The 19,757-nt window shown below is 36.6% G+C and overlaps 2 protein-coding genes across 2 annotated transcripts in view; one reads left to right on the top strand and one right to left on the bottom strand.

The window, feature by feature from the left end:
- The window catches only part of LOC136856865 (anoctamin-1), a 286,578-nt gene extending 278,275 nt beyond the window's left edge, over positions 1-8,303 (top strand). The window contains exons 16-17 of the mRNA XM_067135069.2: positions 6,557-6,662; positions 7,952-8,303. Coding sequence (XP_066991170.2) covers positions 6,557-6,662; positions 7,952-8,239 — 394 coding nt within the window. The 3' untranslated portion in view covers positions 8,240-8,303. The remainder of the gene's footprint in view (positions 1-6,556; positions 6,663-7,951) is intronic.
- A 407-nt stretch (positions 8,304-8,710) lies between these two features.
- LOC136866705 (rab-like protein 2A) overlaps positions 8,711-19,757 on the bottom strand; it is a 99,966-nt gene continuing 88,919 nt past the window's right edge. The window contains exon 5 of the mRNA XM_067143828.2: positions 8,711-9,473. Within this exon, the coding sequence (XP_066999929.2) occupies positions 9,417-9,473 (57 nt within the window). The 3' untranslated portion in view covers positions 8,711-9,416. The remainder of the gene's footprint in view (positions 9,474-19,757) is intronic.

Here is a 19,757-nt window from a genome sequence, read left to right as displayed (position 1 = left end):
GCTGGATTTGACCTTTCTCCACGCCGACGCCACACTCGTCTGCGGTGACTATCACTGACAGAACAGAAGCGTGACTCATCGGAGAACACGACGTTCCGCCATTCCCTCATCCAAGTCGCTCTAGCCCGGCACCATGCCAGGCGTGCACGTCTATGCTGTGGAGTCAATGGTAGTCTTCTGAGCGGACGCCGGGAGTGCAGGCCTCCTTCAACCAATCGACGGGAAATTGTTCTGGTCGATATTGGAACAGCCAGGGTGTCTTGTACATGCTGAAGAATGGCGGTTGACGTGGCATGCGGGGCTGCCACCGCTTGGCGGCGGATGCGCCGATCCTCGCGTGCTGACGTCACTCGGGTTGCGCCTGGACCCCTCGCACGTGCCACATGTCCTTGCGCCAGCCATCTTCGCCACAGGCGCTGCACCGTGGACACATCCCTATGGGTATCGGCTGCGATTTGATGAAGCGACCAACCTGCCCTTCTCAGCCCGATCACCATACCCCTCGTAAAGTCGTCTGTCTGCTAGAAATGCCTCCGTTGACGGCGGCCTGGCATTCTTAGCTATACACGTGTCCTGTGGCACACGACAACACGTTCTACAATGACTGTCGGCTGAGAAATCACGGTACGAAGTGGGCCATTCGCCAACGCCGTGTCCCATTTATCGTTCGCTACGTGCGCAGCACAGCGGCGCATTTCACATCATGAGCATACCTCAGTGACGTCAGTCTACCCTGCAATTGGCATAAAGTTCTGACCACTCCTTCTTGGTGTTGCATTTGCTCTGTCAGTCAGTGTACAAAATGTATTATGCACCACTATTGACTTATGCGGCTGAGAGCTGGACAATAACAAGTAGGGAGGAGAGTAGAATTCAAGCAAGTGAAATGAAATACCTAAGAAGTCTGATAGGAAATACAAGGAAACAAAGATGTTAGAAAGGAAGCCTGAATAGAAAATCAAAATGAGAAAGTTGATAGGAATAAACTAAGATGGTTTGGACATATAAATGTATGTTAGATGACACAGTATGTAGTTTTCCAGTAGATAGCAGGCAGATGAACAGTTTATTACAGCGGGGATTATTTCCCACTTTGTGGAATGTGTGATCTAAATAAACACATGCCAGTCCCAAGGTCTCTGAAATGCATTGTTGGAATTCAAGTCGTGCCAAGTGATAAAACAAATAGTCATGGCAAGTAAAAGAATTGTACTAGATCATCTTGTGAAGGTACTGTATGTACAAATTTTCAGTTTTTTAGGGTTTATAGTATAGGACTGATAATAAGATAAAGTCCTCTGTTACATAGCGAGTCAGGGTGGCATCTAAAAATCGCTGGGCTGCATGATTAAATACCCATACTGTGTCGGTGCGACGTAAAGCCCCTAGCAAAAAAAATAAATAAATAAATACCCATGGAGGGAGCTGGGAGCGAATGTGTTAATACAAAGAGAAACATAGACTGTTGTAGAGGACAAATATTGGTAAAATTGTATGCTACCTGTCTTATGCTTCCAATGTCTTATTCTATTATTTATGCATTAATATTGTTGCTTACTAAATACCTCATCTTAACAAACTACATCCTATCCTCAGAGTTTGTTGTCATTCAAGATTAAATAATGCCAGAGACTAAATAGGTGTCTATCTCTCCTTTTGAGAACATATTTTGTTCTGTGTATTTTGATTATTTGGTTAAAGTTTTCTTATGGTTTTATCCAATTGGATATTTCCATGTTCATTATACCTGTGATAGATACACCTCCAATATGGGGATATATTTATATATAATTTCCTGCTCATCTTGATGCTTATTGTTGTATCTCTTGTATCCACACTTACAAAGTAAAGTCACTAATCTCAACTTTAACAGATCTCCAAACGTCTGGTGAAGGTAATGATGACCCTGACAATCAGTTTAATGATTTGGTGTATGGATATTAAAATCTTATGAGTTTATTATATGGTTGACAAAAAATGTAATTATTATATGGATGGTCTTTTGTTAAACTGAACCAAGTGTCTTTTTATTTTTAAACGGAGCAAATGACACCAAATGGAAGCTTAAAGCACACTCTCTTTTAGCTAGAGACAACCATGTAGAATTTTTACTCCAACAGGAGAAAGTGAATTACAGACAGAAGATGATGTCCATGCTATTGTAGTTTAATTTCAAGCTTAGTGTCAGAATATAATTTACTCTACGGTGTTTAGTGACATTTCAAAACATAATTCAGTAATGCAAAGAAATGTTTCATTTTTGCTTTGTTTGATCTGTAATCATTTATATTATTCTTTGCATGAATATAAGTACAATATCAATACTTAATTCCTACAGTAATGGTTAATACGACATTTTAGTGCACATTATCTACTGAGAAGTGTTGTACATTTTACGTTACCTTATTGCATAATAAAGTATGAGTGCAAAATGCTCAAGTTCAGTATTTATTTTACATTTTATGGCCTTCATTGGACAACTTTAGTCAATTATCCTATGGATTTTTCGATTTTCTCTCAGCCCTGTACTTCTTCATTCTCTCGGATCTTGATTTTCTCACTTCGTCTGAAATCACTCTTCCCACGGTTTGTCTGTAGTCTGGTGTCTATGTTTTTGAAGTGTCTTGATTGTGTGGGTCTTGTTTGTAGTTCCTTCATATCTTCTTTGATTTCTGTAATCCACTTAATATTACTCTTGCTGTTCTACAAGCTTTCTATTATTATCCTGCTGATTCTATTTTTGGGTGTTCTAATTAGGTGACCAAAGAATGAGGTTCATTTTTTTTAAATAATGCTCATTACCAGTTCTGTTTCTTTGTAGACTGTTTTGTTAGAAACTAGTCTCCAGTGTCCATTTTCTTGGTTTTTTTTATTTATACATGTTCTATTTTTCTTTCTGTTTTGAGTATTCTGTCTATTGCTGCAGTATTAGTTATTTTGAAAATGGTTTCACTAGCGTATGTTATTTCTGGTTGTATGACTGTTTTATAATGCTTTAATCTTGTGTTTATTGACAGGTCTTTTTTGTTGTATGTGTTCTTGGTGACTTATTGAGCTTTGGTTAATTTGTTTATTCTCTTATGCCATGTTTGCTTTTCATTAAGGTTGTATGTTATAATTTCACCTACGTATTTAAATTTGCCTATGATTTTGAACCCCTGTTCTCCTACTGCTTTCTCAAAGGATATTTTGAGGCCAATTTTTTGTGCTATATGCTGTAGTGATTTAATTTGTTGTCGAGTTTCCTGAACACTGTTAGATAGGAGAGCAAGGTCATCAGCAAATCCCAGACAATTTAAGGTTATATTATCTTTTGAACTTCCAATTTTTATGTTTTTGGGTTATCCTTATACCATTTCCTCATTATATATTCCAAAGTACAGTTGAATAGCAGTGATAACGAACAATCTCCCTGTCTTAAACCAGTTAGAAAATTTCCCCTCTGAACTTGACTTTTAATTGTGTGTTGGTTAAGGTGAGTTCAATCAGTTTTGATTAGTTTCGGGTGCAGTCCGAAATTTCTTAATATTTTCAATATTGAAGGTCTATGAATACAGTCATATGCCTAAGTTCAATATTATTAATACATAATTATTTTTATTCAGCTTTTACCACACCCTGGTGGGATCATGGTTGTGATCTGTGTCATAAAGGGTGATAGACATAAAGCTGAAAATTACAGGCCAGTAAGTTTGACATGCATTGTATGTAAGCTTTGGGAAGGCATTCTTTCTGATTATATTAGACATGTTTGTGAAATTAATACTGTAACTGGTTCGATAGAAGGCAATTCGGTTTTAGGAAAGGTTATTCCACTGAAGCATAACTTGTAGGATTTCAGCAAGATATAACAGATATCTTGGATTCTGGAGGTCAAATGGACTGTATCACGATTGACCTGTCTAAAGCATTTGATAGGGTGGATCATGGGAGACTACTGGCAAAAATGAGTGCAATTGGACCAGACAAAAGAGTGACTGAATGGATTGCTATATTTCTAGAAAATAGATCTCAGAGAATTAGAGTAGGTGAAGCTTTATCTGACCCTGTAATAATTAAGAGGGGAATTCCTCAAGGCAGTATTATCGGACCTTTATGTTTTCTTATATATATAAATGATATGAGTAAAGGAGTGGAATCGGAGGTAAGGCTTTTTGCGGATGATGTTATTCTGTATAGAGTGATAAATAAGTTACAAGATTGTGAGCAACTGCAACGTGACACCGAAAATGTTGTGAGATAGACAGCAGGCAATGGTATGTTGATAAACAGGGTTAAAAGTCAGGTTGTGAGTTTCACAAATAGGAAAAGTCCTCTCAGTTTTAATTACTGCGTTGATGGGGTGAAAGTTTCTGTTGGGGATCATTGTAAGTATCTAGGTGTTAATATAAGGAAAGATCTTCATTGGGGTAATCACATAAATGGAATTGTAAATAAAGGGTACAGATCTCTGCACATGGTTATGAGGGTGTTTAGGGGTTGTAGTAAGGATGTAAAGGAGAGGGCATATAAGTCTCTGGTAAGACCCCAACTAGAATATGGTTCCAGTGTATTGGACCCTCACCAGGATTACCTGATTCAAGAACTGGAAAAAGTCCAAAGAAAAGCAGCTCGATTTGTTCTGGGTGATTTCCGACAAAAGAGTAGCGTTACATAAATGTTGCAAAGTTTGGGTTGGGAAGAATTGAGAGAAAGAAGAAGAGCTGCTCGTCTAAGTGGTATGTTACAATTACAAGTAATAAATCTCATTGTAGACTATATTGGACATCAGATATGAACATTAAAACAAGAATAATAGTTAATACACCATGTTCCGAGCTGTCAGCGGAAAGATGGAGTGGAATGACATTAGTGGACGAATAAGTTTGAGTGGCGTTTATAAAAGTAGGAAAGATCACAATATGAAGATAAAGTTGGAATTCAAGAGGACTAACTGGGGCAAATGTTCATTTATAGGAAGGGGAGTTAGGGATTGGAATAACTTACCAAGGGAGACGTTCAATAAATTTCCAATTTCTTTGAAATCATTTAGGAAAAGGCTAGGAAAGCAACAGATAGGGAATCTGCCACCTGGGCGACTGCCCTAAATGCAGATCAGTATTGATTGATTGATATGTATATCTATGTACGTACAGTGAGTTTCCCTCATCAGTTGGCTGGCAGGCGCGCCCAGCTTATCTGCCTCCCGTTGACTCATCCCTACCCGCTCCATGGCATAGCAACAATGACAGCACTTCGCTCAATTTATCTGTGCATGACATGAGATAACAATTAAAATGAAGAAAATTGGTAACTAAGAATTAAGAAAATTACAGGAGATGTTGGAAATGTTCTCCTCCTGCATCCACACATTTCTGGCATCACCTTCGGAAACTCCAATTCACACGCATAAGTAATTGAGGCTATTTCTCACCGGATATGGTGTATGGTTTCAGTTTTAACATTTACATAGCCTGTCATGCTGAGCTGTTTGGAACCCCAGCTTCTTGTCCAAGTTGTCTTAGGGATTTTGTAGGCATATGTTCTAATCTTTCTCTGATTTCATTTACTTTTTCCTCATTAAGTACAGGTTTTTTAAAACTTCGCTTCTTATCAAGTAAAGAACCAGTTTCTCTCAATTTGTTTATGAATTTCCACTCTGTCTATGTGGAGGGCGTACACCTGGAAATTGTGTTACAGATCACCTAATGACTTCCCTGCAAGACTCTGTTTTCACATAATTATCGTACATAAATACTCTTCCCTCTGCATGTACACATGGAGGGGCATTATGACAATCATACCCCGAAGTAACACCTCACAACTCCAGAACAGTTGGAGTGACAGATCAACACTTAATGCACGATCTAAGCACAGACCTGAGCTGTGAAGTCATGAGGCAACGGGTAGCTTGGCATGCCTGCCGGCCAACTGATGTGAGAAACTCACTATGTATGTACATACATACATACATACATACATACATACATACATACATACATACATACATACATACTTACATACTTGGCACTGTTTTACGCCCGGATGCCCTTCTTGATGCTGACCTTATATGGAGAGATGTATTTATTATTGAATGTTTCTGTAGTGGTTGGTAATGTATTGTTTTCTGTGTGTATGAAGAGAGTAGTGTGTTGGGGTGGACACAGACACCCACTCCCCATGTCAGTGGAATTAAACATACACAATTAAAGTCTCCGATCCATCTGAGAATCAAACCCGGCACCGTCTGAATCGAAGGCCTCGATGCTGCCATTCATCCAGGGAGCCAGACAATATTATTATTACAGTATTGGGCTGACAAAAAGAAGAAAATCCTCCATAAACCTGACTGAGTAGGCCTATGTTGGCTAAAAAATTAAAATAAATAAAATTAAATTCAAACATTCTTTTTTATCATCATCATCATCATCATCATCATCATCATCATCACCATCAGGTATGTACCAGGTTCTCTCAGTTCTCTCAAAATTTTGCTAATGTCACTTGGTTCCTTTAAGTCTAAGACCATCCATATGCATTTGGAAATGTTGCAGCTTTTGTTTCATTCATATTACAGATATCCTGACTATAGGGAACCGCCCTGGGTTGACAACAAATATGAGAAGACTGCTCTTTATTGGCATGTGCTAGCTGCAAAGTTGGCATTTGTAGTTGTATTTGAAGTAAGTGATGTAGTCATTTATTTTGAAATATCATTAGTTCATGTTTTTATGTAATGTGGAAAAAAAACAAAAATTCCTTGTTTTGTTTTGTCATTCTTGTCCTAATAATGAACATTAGATTCAGGGGCCATCAGTCCTCTTATGCTAGTGCGCTGTAGCACACTGTTAATTTTGTGAAAAAATTGCTCTCTTAAATAATAATGACTATTATTTGTAATGATATTAATGCACAATATGTGTATTTTGGAAAAAAAATCTGCAATAAGTCAGTCTTTAGGTAGTTCACCATGCACAGTGACTCCGTGCCACTTGTGCTGTTGAATATTGTTGCCACCCATAGCCCTAACGAGCAGGGTGAAACAGTGTTCTATGCTTGCATCTCCCTTCCCCTCCTAAACATGAGCCAGGCTGCAAAAAGCTATCTCAATCTAGATCCTCACAGTAATTTGAGATTCTATCATTCTCTTGTCTGAGGCTGCTTGTGTAGCAGGGTGTTTTTCCATGTTTGAATTACTTATGAAGTATTTTTGTATTGTGTAAATGTTTCCGAATACTGCAGTAATACGAATTCAATTGATAGCTTAATTAACAATCCCTTCTTCAAGCGAAGTGTGGTGGAGAAAATTGAAGTGAAATGATTAGGAAGTTGGACACCTGATATAGTTATAAAGCAAAAAGCTAAAGGAGGGAAAAATTGTGTTTACAACAGGAAATTGAATGAGAAGTATATGACAATAGCTGGATATGTGATTGTGAGGTCTGGAATGTTTCCGTATGTTGCCCCTGCCTTCTCTTCTGAAATAATGATATGAGGAGTAGAACAGGAGTAACTGATTTAGCATATCTTAACACAGTTTAAAAAGAAAAAGATAATTTAAAGCATATTCATAATGTGTTGTACCTTAGTTCTTTTTTGAAACATAAAAATAGTCACTCAGCTAAGTCGTGCATACCGTGATGCAAAACTGAATCACAACAAGCAGGTTGTAAAGAGTAGGTATCTGCTTTCCAAAATTATATACTGCATTGGATTTTGTGGAGCTTTTGAGCTGATATTGGGAGGTCACACTGAGATGGAAATGTAGCACATTCACAGTTTTTGTTACCAGCCGCCACTGCTGAGAACTTTGAAACATTACATGAAATGTATACTTTCGAGATACTGTGACTGTACTGTTCCTAAACTAACTAAATAAAAGGTGAACTGCAATGTTTTATATGCTTTATGTACCATAAGACAATTGAGTAAGGGATTGATAATCAGTTTTGTGTTTCTTTCTCAATTTTAGAATGTAGTTGCTGTGGTTATGATTCTTGTACGCTGGGGAATCCCTGATATGGCTGGCGAATTGCACGACCAGATCAGACGGGAAGCCTACATCACCAATGAAATAATCATCAAACAGGAGGCAATGCGTGCTCGTGGTGACTTCTCTGAGGAGTTGATCTTCCATGATGGAGAAGGAGACACAGAACCTCTGCACTGGCATAACCTCTCCGGTTCGGAGCTCGATCTCGCTGAGTATGGAATACGAAGTTTCCATCAGAATTCACTTGCTCGTCCAGTCAGAGTTTAAGTATTTTAATGGGTACACACATCATTTCACTGTGAAGAAGTGAGAGTATTGCGTACCATGCAGGATATTACTCGGCATGACCAAGAGCAAGGCTTCATTATGAGCAGAAGTACGTTGTATTCTTTTAGATTCTTTTATTCAGTAATAAATACTTTGTGATATATCTAGTGATGTACGTCACTTCTACCTTAAATTTTAAGAGACCTGAGACATTGTTTTCCTGTTAAAAAATATTGCATACTCTGCTGATAAAACTAATGATAAAGAAAACCAAAGAATTATAAGATTAATTTAGGTGTATTTAATTGACTGTCGTCATTGACGCAAGATTCTGATGCAGAAAAGTGAACAGTTATCCAATTTTCTTAGATCGTGTTGTTACAGAGATAAATATTTCATGTCTCACTCATCCCAAAGAAAACAGTATTAAATTTTTTAAATGTACATATTTTAGGAGTTGAAATGAAAGTTTGACTAAATGGTTGTACAATGGTAATTGCTAAACTAAAACGAGAGAAGTGAAATGAAAGCTTTCTTTGTGCCAGCTCAGTAAATTATTTTAAGCTTCCTATACTTAAGTGTTAACCAAATGTATATAATTAATCAGTTAATGTAATTTTTAGAGTTGCTACTTTTTTACCACAGAAACTATGCATTTTATATTTGTTTAAAGGTAAATAGTAAAATGGTATGTTTCATAACCATGACCTTTCCAAATAAAATAACAAGACAGACAAATATTGCAACAAAGTACATTACCGGTATAGTAAATGTTGGAATACCATTACAAAATAGGCAATGGGACTTAAAATTTTATGATAATTATTGGAACAGAGAATTGTAAAATGACCTTTAATATTTTTGAATGGAACCTGTGTCCATTGAAAGCTTTTCTTCCAAGGCCTTCTATTTTGGCATCCACATTATAGTACTGGCCAGTTATTTAAAAAAATTCTTGATTGTGTGCCACAGTCTAGTTGCCTGTGTGTGATATATGATTGTTCATCAATGTTGTCTGCCACAAACAACACACAAATTATTACTTGTTACCTGTTGACCATTGCTGTAAACAATATTGATATTGTTTCCTAAAGTATTCATCAACTTCTTCACATCAGTAAAATCAGCATGGGTGAGTTCCTGTACTGTGTATAGTGCACCTTTCCTCTTGGCTGATCTAGTTGCTGTTCTGATCAGAAACATACAGTGGTCCTGATTTCAGCGTTCGTGCCATCTATAAACAAACATTTCGTACATTTGTACAATAGGGATAATTCTTTGTAATGTGAATGAGATTTCCATTTTTTTCAGAATGTTTATAACGGGGTTGTTATTTCTTTTAGGTTGTCAATCTGTAAAGGGTTGTCAATTTTTTAAAATAAAACAAAATATCGGTAACTACCCACACATTTTAGCTCGATGCCTACTTTTCAATGATGGAATGTGTTGCATCTCCTTTGTTCTAAGTATGGCCCACTAGAAAAATTAATGGTTAATTTCTTTAATGTTATACTCCTGAACTGCATACAACCATGTTGCTGTAAGGAACCTGCAAAACATAACTAATCCAAATTTGCAATAATTAAATGTTTACCTCCTGAGTTTTTTTACTTGCCCTTTTATTCTTCTTCTTCTTCTTCTTCCTTTGCAAAATTGTCAGTCCACAGGATAATGGTCGTATCATCTGAGTTGCAATCTGCAGCTTTTTATTGCATTTACAGTAGAATGCATGATCCAACTTCAGTAGCACCTTTTCACTTTCTCCTTCATTCCCTACAGAATGCAGGTTTTTGTTGTGTCATAATATAATATTGGCAAGTCACCTTTTGATAAATTAGATAGCAGTTTATATGTCAAAACTGCATATGATGTGAATTTAACTGCTTCTTTCTCTGTCATTTTCTGTTTCAATCCTTGGTAATGACTTGTAATTTGAATGTCTTTAAAATGTACTAGGTATTCAGTCTTTCCTTTTCTTTTTGATTGCTGTTGTGGTAGGTGTGACAAAGAACAAAATGTTTAAAATATCAATGTTCATGTCATAGGTGGCTGCTAATTTACTCTTATCTCAACATTCTTGTTTGTAATCTGTATTAATCCATTTTTATTTTAATTATTTTTCTGTAAGTTCTTGCTCAGTTTGTGCATGCAAGTAATGGCTTTCAACTTGTAAAATGGAGTTAATACGTTCTATAACTTCATTCTTTGGTACTGTATCTTCATGTTTTGGTGTTTATTATGCTTCCTTCTTCTGTCATATATTAATCATATATTAATAACCATGTCATTGAAATCAAGTGTGCGCTTGAAAGACTTTTTACAGATATGAATCTTCTTTCCTTCTTTTTCAAAGTAAAATGCATTGTCCATATGTCAGCTGTCAAGATGTGGATATTGATTTTTTGAATAAACTGGCTCCATACTTCTTACCAAAACTTTTTGTTTTCTGATTACGTCACTTAGTTCACAGTATTCCTTGTTGAAAATAAGTCTGTACTCAGAAATCTTCTCACACCATTTATATTTCTCACCACAAGGTGGTGTTATCTCTTTAGCATAAATCAATCTTTTACTTTTTCCACATGAAATATAATCCTCACCAAAGCTTCATAGATTTTAGCTCTCTTTTTTCTTCCATTCATTTTCATTGCCTTTATTTTTCTAGTGCTCTGTTTTCTCATTTGATGTTCTTCAGTTTCAGTGATGCTCGTAACAACAAATAGGGATATTGTTTCTGATGTTCTTTGGCTAGTAATCTATGTGAAGTCATTCACTTGACGAAGATGAAAAGCTAGTGAAACATGTACTGCTTAATGATCCAGAACTAGACGACGATGAAACGTCATAGTTAAGATCTTTCTTTGAACCATTGGAAGATTCCGTCTGTCACATTTTGGAAGCATGTGATAAATTATTTGTTTCTGTAGGTGCCAGAGAAGTGATGTTCTTATTACTTTGGTCATAGCCTGCATTCCCATTCATGTGTTGAGAATCAATTTCAAATGGTACAGTAGTTGATTCTTCCAAAAGGACGTTTCTCGACAGCGTACTGGCATTAATCTGTTGCAGGTTCACAAAAATCTCAGTTGTAGCATCCTCATTCAACACTATCTATCCATTCATTATGGGTTGCTCCTCATTACACTGTACTATCACCAATTTTTACCAATTCTGTCCAGATTTTTTCATCTATAAGTAAATTCATAAACATAAGAGTGAAGAAGTGCACTTGGACATACAAAAATAGACTTCACACCAAACAAAGGAAGAGCCTGTAAAGAACGAACCCAACATCTTACCTTTTATGGAAGAAAACTGTTACAGTCTAGCAAGAAGGCCTAGGAGTGACAGACAGAAAGTCTCCAAGCAAAAGGGTCCATAGGACATGAAATGAACACACAGTTTTCAACAAAAACCACAATAACTGCAGCGAAGCCTCTCATTTATGAACGTCGAAGGGATGTGACAGTTTGTCAGCATCTAGAAGGTGTTTGAGAAAAGTTTCCCTATTTAAATGTAAATTTGTAATATTATGTATACCTTCACTCTTTAAATTGACTACTTCAATTCTATATACGTACATTATACGTGCTTCAAAACTCTGAATTACAAAGGGTCGAATGAAAGGAAAATGTGCAATTTTATACTAGACCTACAATAAGTTATGCAGTATTTAAAGTTTACAACATTAACTCATAAATAATGTGCAGTTCAGCATTACAAAGTTCCCTTGAATAAGTCGGGTAGGCTAGTTTGTAGACTGCATTATGTATTGTAGCTTGCAGCTATTGAAACTATTCAGTATCACTACAATTAATAGCAAATTTCTTTAGTTCTTCCTCTCCCTGGTAAGCTGATTTATATAGCTGAATTTTCATAGATAAATTATTAGTTTTTATCTTCCCCCACAACTATCACTACAATCATTGTTAAATTTTGTTGCTTGTGCATCCTTTACAATCTCACTTGTTTCTATACAGTATGAAAATTAATTTTTCCATTTTTGTAATGCACAGTACAGTGTATTAGGTATCAAAATCCTAATTGTGTCCATAGTCAAGAGATAAAGCAAGGTTTAGAACTCTCAGGCAGCTGCCCATGTCTGAGAGCATCTATAAACGAGAGTTGATTTTATCTGTACTAGGCCTGTTTCGATTGGGACATAAAAATCCGTCTGTATCTGAGGCGTGTCCATGCCTTGGGAGTTTGTAAGGAGAGGCTTCACGGTACTACAATTCTCTGTGGGAGCTCAACTTGATTCTTTATTGTACAAGTAACTAACTAGCTCCAAATAAATGAGACATGTGATGGAATCCAGTTTACTCTGTCATCTGGTAGAGTTAAAGGGAGCATCAAAACTGACATGCAAGCAGCCTAGATGGCATCAAATTAAAATTCCCACATGTAGTAGCTGAGGCCACCCAATTTTTATTAAACAGTTACCATCTAAACCACAGCTTCAACAAGTAAAATTGTCTTTCCCAAAAAATATTTAGTTATTTAGTACAGTTTCTTTGGGATGTGTGATCTTTTCAAACATTTTATTCAGACTTGTAGATTATTTTGTCCTGTAAATCTGGATTGAAGAAGTGAAAAAATAAGAAGACAAACATTTTAATGTTATATCAAAAGAAGTTGTAAAACTGAGTAAATAGTAATGTAGAGTACTTAGAGAGGTATGTTCAATATAGGAATATTTATGTTGAGCTCAGTGCCCATTCGGGTGAAATGATTGTAAAGCTGGTCAGAATCTGTAGAGTAGAACTTAAAATCTCATGTCAGCATCACTGCTGAGAATTTTCTTGTTTTTACTTTCTTAAGGAAAGGAGTATTGGAAGTTTTATGTTACCTTATCAGATTAATGTATATGATATATATGAGGCTAAATGTTAAGATGATTATTCAGTTTTAAATGTGCAATAGTTTGAAATTTCCTCTGATGCTCAAGTTATAAAAAGAAAGTTGTAAATATATTGGATATTTTCATTGCTGTATAATAATATTACTTCAAATCGTCTCCTCTTATCCGTCCGACGTTTATATTTTGATGTCGACAAACATGTGAAGTATTATTGATTGCAGTTAATATTTCTCCTATAAGATTGTGCCATATATAGAAATATTTAAAATATTTTTGAGTTTGAAAGTGATATCTGTGGAATGTTTTTTCTTTTTTTTTTTCTCTCTTTTAATATATACCTAACCAGACATTTTGGTTTATTGCTTAGTAGCAAACTTTGATTTACACGTGTGTGCGTATTTTGTTATTCAGTTTTATGATTCAGCAGCAACCAAATTTGTAAGTGCAAGGCGATGGTTAATTATGGCTATTCCATACTCTGTGTAGGAAAGATTATAAGGGTGTGTCAGAAATGATGTTACACAGACCAAAATTAGCTTCAGTGGTTGAAGGGGATACTTTTCGTGTATTATTCTTACGGTTGAAAATGTATCATGAGTGGTAAACGCCAGGAAAGTTATGTTTCATATTTTTGTACCCTTCTTCCTATGATATTGTGATATTTACAGACTTGCTTCCATTGTGGAGAAAGGCTTATTTGCAGTTGATGAACAATGGTTGATGTGTTGATATTTACAATGTCATAAAAGTAAATATCACAAAATAGGCAATGGGAATTGTTACTTACCATGTACCTCCTGATGATGTTCAACCAAACGTTTTGGAAGATATATTGATATTCTCTGAAGTGTGAAGTTGGTGCAACTATTTTCCCTATATGACCTTCTCTAACTGCTTTTTATAATCTGGTAATGTCCAGCAGCACAAGGCCTGGGGATTGAGAAGGCTATGTCACTGGGTTGCCATGTTGATAGAAATGTGCCAGAGCTCTATCATGCTGATATCCCATTTGGCAACATATTCCCACCAAAAAGCACCACCACCACCAATAGACCATTTTGCCACCAAAACCTCTTGAAGTATCAGAATCTGGCTACCATTGAGGTTGGAAGGCTAGAAATAGGGGCCAGTTATATGAATTTTTACAATACCAACCCAAATATTGGCAGAAAACTTCCCTTGTGACCATGACCATTAAGATGTGAAGTCTTTAGGGTCTGACACTGTGGTTAGCCAGTTCAAGTACCGTTGGTGGAAAAGTTTCACCATCAGAATGTTGGCCGACAGGGTAGGAGAGGTGGTGGTATACAATTCCTAATCACTAGATTGTGTGCCAAAAACCTGGGTTCAGTTCCAATCCTCTCCACAGTGCTCATATAGAACGAGGGTTTATGAGCTCTTGATGATGATTCATCTGTTAGATGGTGATGTAAAGTGTTGAGCAGTAGTAGGCTATGCGCCAATACCAAGTTTTGCCCTCTCCCTGCCTCATTATCATTATCACCACCACACACTGCACAATACATAACTTGCAGTAAAATGAAATGGCATATGGCTTTTAGTGCCGGGAGGTGTCCGAGGACTTTGGCTCGCCAGGTGCAGGTCTTTTGATTTGACGGCCGTAGGCAACCTGTGCATCATGATGAGGATGAAATGATGATGAAGATGACACATACAACCAGTCCCTGTGCCAGGGGAATTAACCAATTATGATCCTGATCATGCCGGGAATCAAACCCGGGACCCCTGTGACCAAAGGCAGCATGCTAACCATTTAGCCATGGAGCCGGACATAAATTGCAGTCATCACACGGGGTACAAAAACACATACTGTACACTTGCAAAATAATCTTGTTCTCTGAGGCAAAGAGTAACTAACTCCTTGACCAAAGACAGTGCACAAAAATAATTAAATGAAGACTGCAAATTGCCCATGATCATAATAATAAAAAAGAAGAAGAAGGTGCACAGGTGAATTTGGTAACCTGTGTTCATTATGGCATGAGGTTGTTTCTCAAGTTGAAGTAGTTATCCGTTGTGAACGTGGCCTCAACAGTTGACATAATATGGCATATGAAACGATGGTATGAAATAGTTTTTCACTCACTGAGTGTAAGATAATTTTCTGGAGGTAACATCTCAACCCTCTCTGCCATTGCAATAATTTACCATCCTACCACCAGGTTTGCACCCATTACATATGCAGTAGCCTTTGTGCTAGTGGAGGGATTGTCTTCATAGTGTTGAAACACCTCACCTTTATATTTTACAGTACTAGTATGAACAGTCTTAGAAGCCTTACGAGTGTGGATTTGGAAAGTGGAGCTTCCTCTTTCATGATGCAAACATTACTTCACTTTTGGAAATGTGGTATGAGGTGGTTGCCATCTATTTGTAAAATATTGTGGGTGCCTAAGCTGTACCGAGGAATATTTTTCGGGCTGGGGTGCTATAGAAACAAAAGCTATAGGAGCAATAAAATACCCTATGGATGGGAATGGTATCTTCTGCCTGTCATAAGAGGTAACCAAAAGGGGGACCTGCAAGGCTCAAGTTGGGAGTGTGGATTGGCAACCATGGTTACCGTAGCTGAGTCTGGCATTGCTTCCACTTACTTATTTACTTCTGTGAGGCTCTTCACTCCCATATTTCCTATCTGACTGCCCTTGGTCAACACTTGTTCTTTTTCAAGCCCAATATTATTAGGTTTGCAAGGCCTAGGAAATTTTTAATTTTCACCCCCTTCATCAAACTTCCTTTTCTTTTGCCGATGCCTTCATTCTTTGAAGGTCAGGCATCTTATGCGTTCCTTCTGAATAGTGTTAATGGAGGCTGGTTGCATAATAATAATGATGATAATAATAATAATAATAATAATAATAATAATAATAATAATAGCATATGGCCTCTGGAGAGGCATGGTGTGCAGGTCTTTCGAGGTGACGCCCTATTTGCAAATTGCACATCTGTGAATTCTAATGGCACAAGCAGCCAACCCCCAAATCAGAAGAATTAACCAATAAAGGTTAAAATCCCTGACCCGGCCGGGAATCGAAAAAAACTTCTGTTCTCATCCGGAAGTGGTAGAGCTCTTTTCAGACAGCCCCAACAGAGGTGAACTACATGTGTCATTTTAACCTTGTACCAGCTCTCCTGCCATTCTTAAATTTCTGGCAGTATCTGGCCTCTGATGACGGCATCCAGTAGCACTTACAGTTACACTATGAAGGCGAACGTTGCAGAGTTGAACTTCCTCTTAAACAATAACCACAACCATCAGCAAATAAAATCACTATAGTTTTAATTATAAAATAAATTTTATCAAATAGAAACGTTCAAAGATTTTTAGAGTAGCACCATTAACAACTCAGTGTGTTAAATGGAAAAGTAAAGTCGCAGTGGTCTAGACAAAGAGATCTGTTATTTGCTTAAAAATGGAGGAAACCGATTCTTTTTTTACACTATATTATTATAAAAGATGTTTACAGGTTTGATTCATTAAAAACCATCTTATAGCGGCTCAATAACATGAAAATATTTCAGTATGTCTATTAAAAATTATGCCACCCGTGTGTCATATTTAACAGTTCGTTCTTGTTTATATATTACACGTGAATTTCACTATTTTAAAACTTGCACTTACAGAATTATTTTTAAAACATTGCATAAAAATAATTTATCTATAATTTTCATAATAATTTTATTTTGCAAAGTTTCAAAAATAGCCAAAATATATTTCATTTAGTACTATTAAAGTATTTAATTTTGCATTTGGGCAGTGTTGGTGAAATACAGGCCCAATGCACATATTCTGACTCATTTATATTATAATTATCATTTCATTCTTCAGGTCTGTCTGTCACTAATTATTTTTTCAAAAAATGTGTAGGTGAGAACATTTTTCCATAAGGATCAGATGTTGCCTTTTGGCATAATGTTGTAAGCAATAATTTGTTCATACTAGTTTTGAGATTCCTTAAGCTATAGGTTCCCTTTGCAAGCTTTTATTTTCCTGCTTTTGAGCCTTTTGTTAATTGGCTGATGCTGAAGGTTTTTACAAAATGCAGTTACTCTAAGGAATATTCAAAATGGTGAAATTGTTCAATGACCATTATGAACGTTTAAAAATAATTCATTTTTATTTATAAGCATGAATGTGTGACAACTATTTTGGATAAAATCTAGTTAAATACTGGAAAATTTGAGACTAAAAACTGAATATTTTGTTAACAAAAGGAAATTTTTTATTTTAATTCCTTGAAATTCTATGTGAAAGTCCGGCTTGTCAGCGTATTGGCGTAGGTCCCTGGGTTCATTTCAACGATGTGCCAAGGATACTGTATTAACCACATTTGGTTAATTCTTCTAGCTCAGAGACTGGATGTTTGTGATCGTCCTAATACACCTTCCTGTACACACAACATATCACACTACTAACCACTACATAACCATGCAACAGTAAATAAATCCCCCTTATAGGGTTGGCTTCAGGAAGGGCATCTGGCATTCATAAAACAGGGCTTACTTCACATTAGTGCCAGTCCTAGATAACTGGGAAAAGGCCAGGAAAGTAGAAGAATCTCTTAACTATCTATATCTGAAACAAGCAGGAAATACATTCTACTAGAATGTAAGGAACCTGGTGTGGAACAGAGAAGTTCCTATCAAATGTAAAGAGATAATGTACAAGATATAGTATACTATGCATCAGAGATTGGACTTGACAGCAAGAAATGAGAGTAAATTTCAAGCCAGTGAGATTAAGTTTCTGAAGAGTATGGCAGAGAAGACAAGGAGTAAGAAATGTTGAGGTCAGAAAAGAGATAGGGGTAGAGAAACTGAGCGATAGGATGGAGAAGAATAAATTGAGATGGTCTGGACATGTTATGAGAATGGAGGAGGGAAGAATACCAAAACAAGTGTTGAAGGCTAAGATAGAAGGAAAGAGGACAAGAGGGAGGCATAGAGCTAGATGGATGGACTCTGTCAAGAACAGTATAAGAAAAAAAAGACTGGACTGGAATACAATTACTGAAGAGAAGTGGTGGAAGGAGAGGCAACAGTGGAGAACTGCCATCAACATCCCAACCAGGCAGGAGCTGGACAAGGGGAAATGAAAATAATGATGATCAGAAACATGATCCACATGAACTGATAACAATGTCAAAAAGTGAAGACTATTGTCATTTTCTAGCATATAATCATTCAAATATATAGGTATTTCAACACTTAACAATATTTAGACATTATAATTTATGTTCTCTGTTTTCTGTATTTATACCAAGCTAATAAAAGGCCCAAGCAAAACATTTTAGACAAGAATGACTTGGTCTGGAGCGTAGATAATTGAATAATAGTGCAAAATTTATTTAAAACATTAGAAACAAGCAAAACTTACCAAAATTAAAATTCCTTTATTTTTCTTTATTTTTTCAGTAAATTTGTTGACTTTATTCAGAGAGAAACATTTACTGATGATGATGATGCTTGTTGTTTTAAGGGGCCTAACATCGAAGGTCGTCGGCCCGAGAAACATTTAAAGAAGGAATAGTTTTATAGGTTAAATGTATTTGTTTTATTTTGCAAACTCTTGATTTCATAATAGTTTTAATTTAATGGGTTGAATTGTTGAAAACCCTTATGTGCTGTTTTAATTTGACAAATCATTTTTTATTTTGGTGGGGGTTTGAACCCCATTACCCCCCGTACAGCCTTGGTTGATGTAGTCGCTGCCACCTTCCATTTTAACAAGTTTTACCATTATCCATGTATTGATCACTTGCATCTGGTTATAGTTGTAATGACACACCAAATGCTTGGACTTGTTTTAAGAACATCTTGCTTGTAAAAATACTACCTTGGCAACACTTGGCCTCTTATTGTTCAGTACATGGTCAGGCAGTTATCAGAAGTATGTATTCACTTGGTAAGTGCTGCTCACTGTTTTTCTTCAGCTGTGCACAATTGACAGTTTTTATTGAGATTGATAGTTATGAAATTATGGTAAACTGGATTGGATGTGGATGCCTTGAATACTCACAGCAGGTATGCAGTAATTAAAAACAGGATCTTGCAACAGAAGTGTGTTTAAGAATATTGTAGTGTCATAGGAACAACAACATTAAACACAACTTTGCTGGCTTCTACCCTTCACATTGACACATTTTTGGCCATATGTTGTATGAAGCAGTGAGTCCACTTTAGGTCTGCACAACACCATTTCTGATATAGGTACTTTGGTATTTGTGGCAGATTTTAAATTTGAAATTTTGCAGTAGATGGAAATAGTGAGAACTTGATTTGAAAATAGTACTGTACTTTTTCGTTTTTAAGGCACTACAAAGAAACAAAATAATTTCCCTCATTTATCTTAGAATTGTGATATCTATAATTCTGTGGCATGCTAACTACGGGTTAGAAATGGACTTGGTATCCATGAAAATTACTTACCTCTTTCACCATTCGCCTCTATAGCATAACGGTTAGTGTTATTAGCTGCCTTCCTTGGAGGCCCGGGTTCGATTCCTGGTACTCCAGAAATTTAAGAATGGCAGGAGGACTGGTAACCGGCCCCGTGGTGTAGGGGTAGCATGTCTGCCTCTTACCCGGAGGCCCCGGGTTCGATTCCCGGCCAGGTCAGGGATTTTTACCTGGACC

Source organism: Anabrus simplex, chromosome 1 (genome assembly GCF_040414725.1).
Source record: "Anabrus simplex isolate iqAnaSimp1 chromosome 1, ASM4041472v1, whole genome shotgun sequence".
In the NCBI taxonomy this organism is placed as follows: Eukaryota; Metazoa; Arthropoda; class Insecta; order Orthoptera; family Tettigoniidae; genus Anabrus; species Anabrus simplex.
This window is presented reverse-complemented; position numbering and strand designations above follow the sequence as displayed.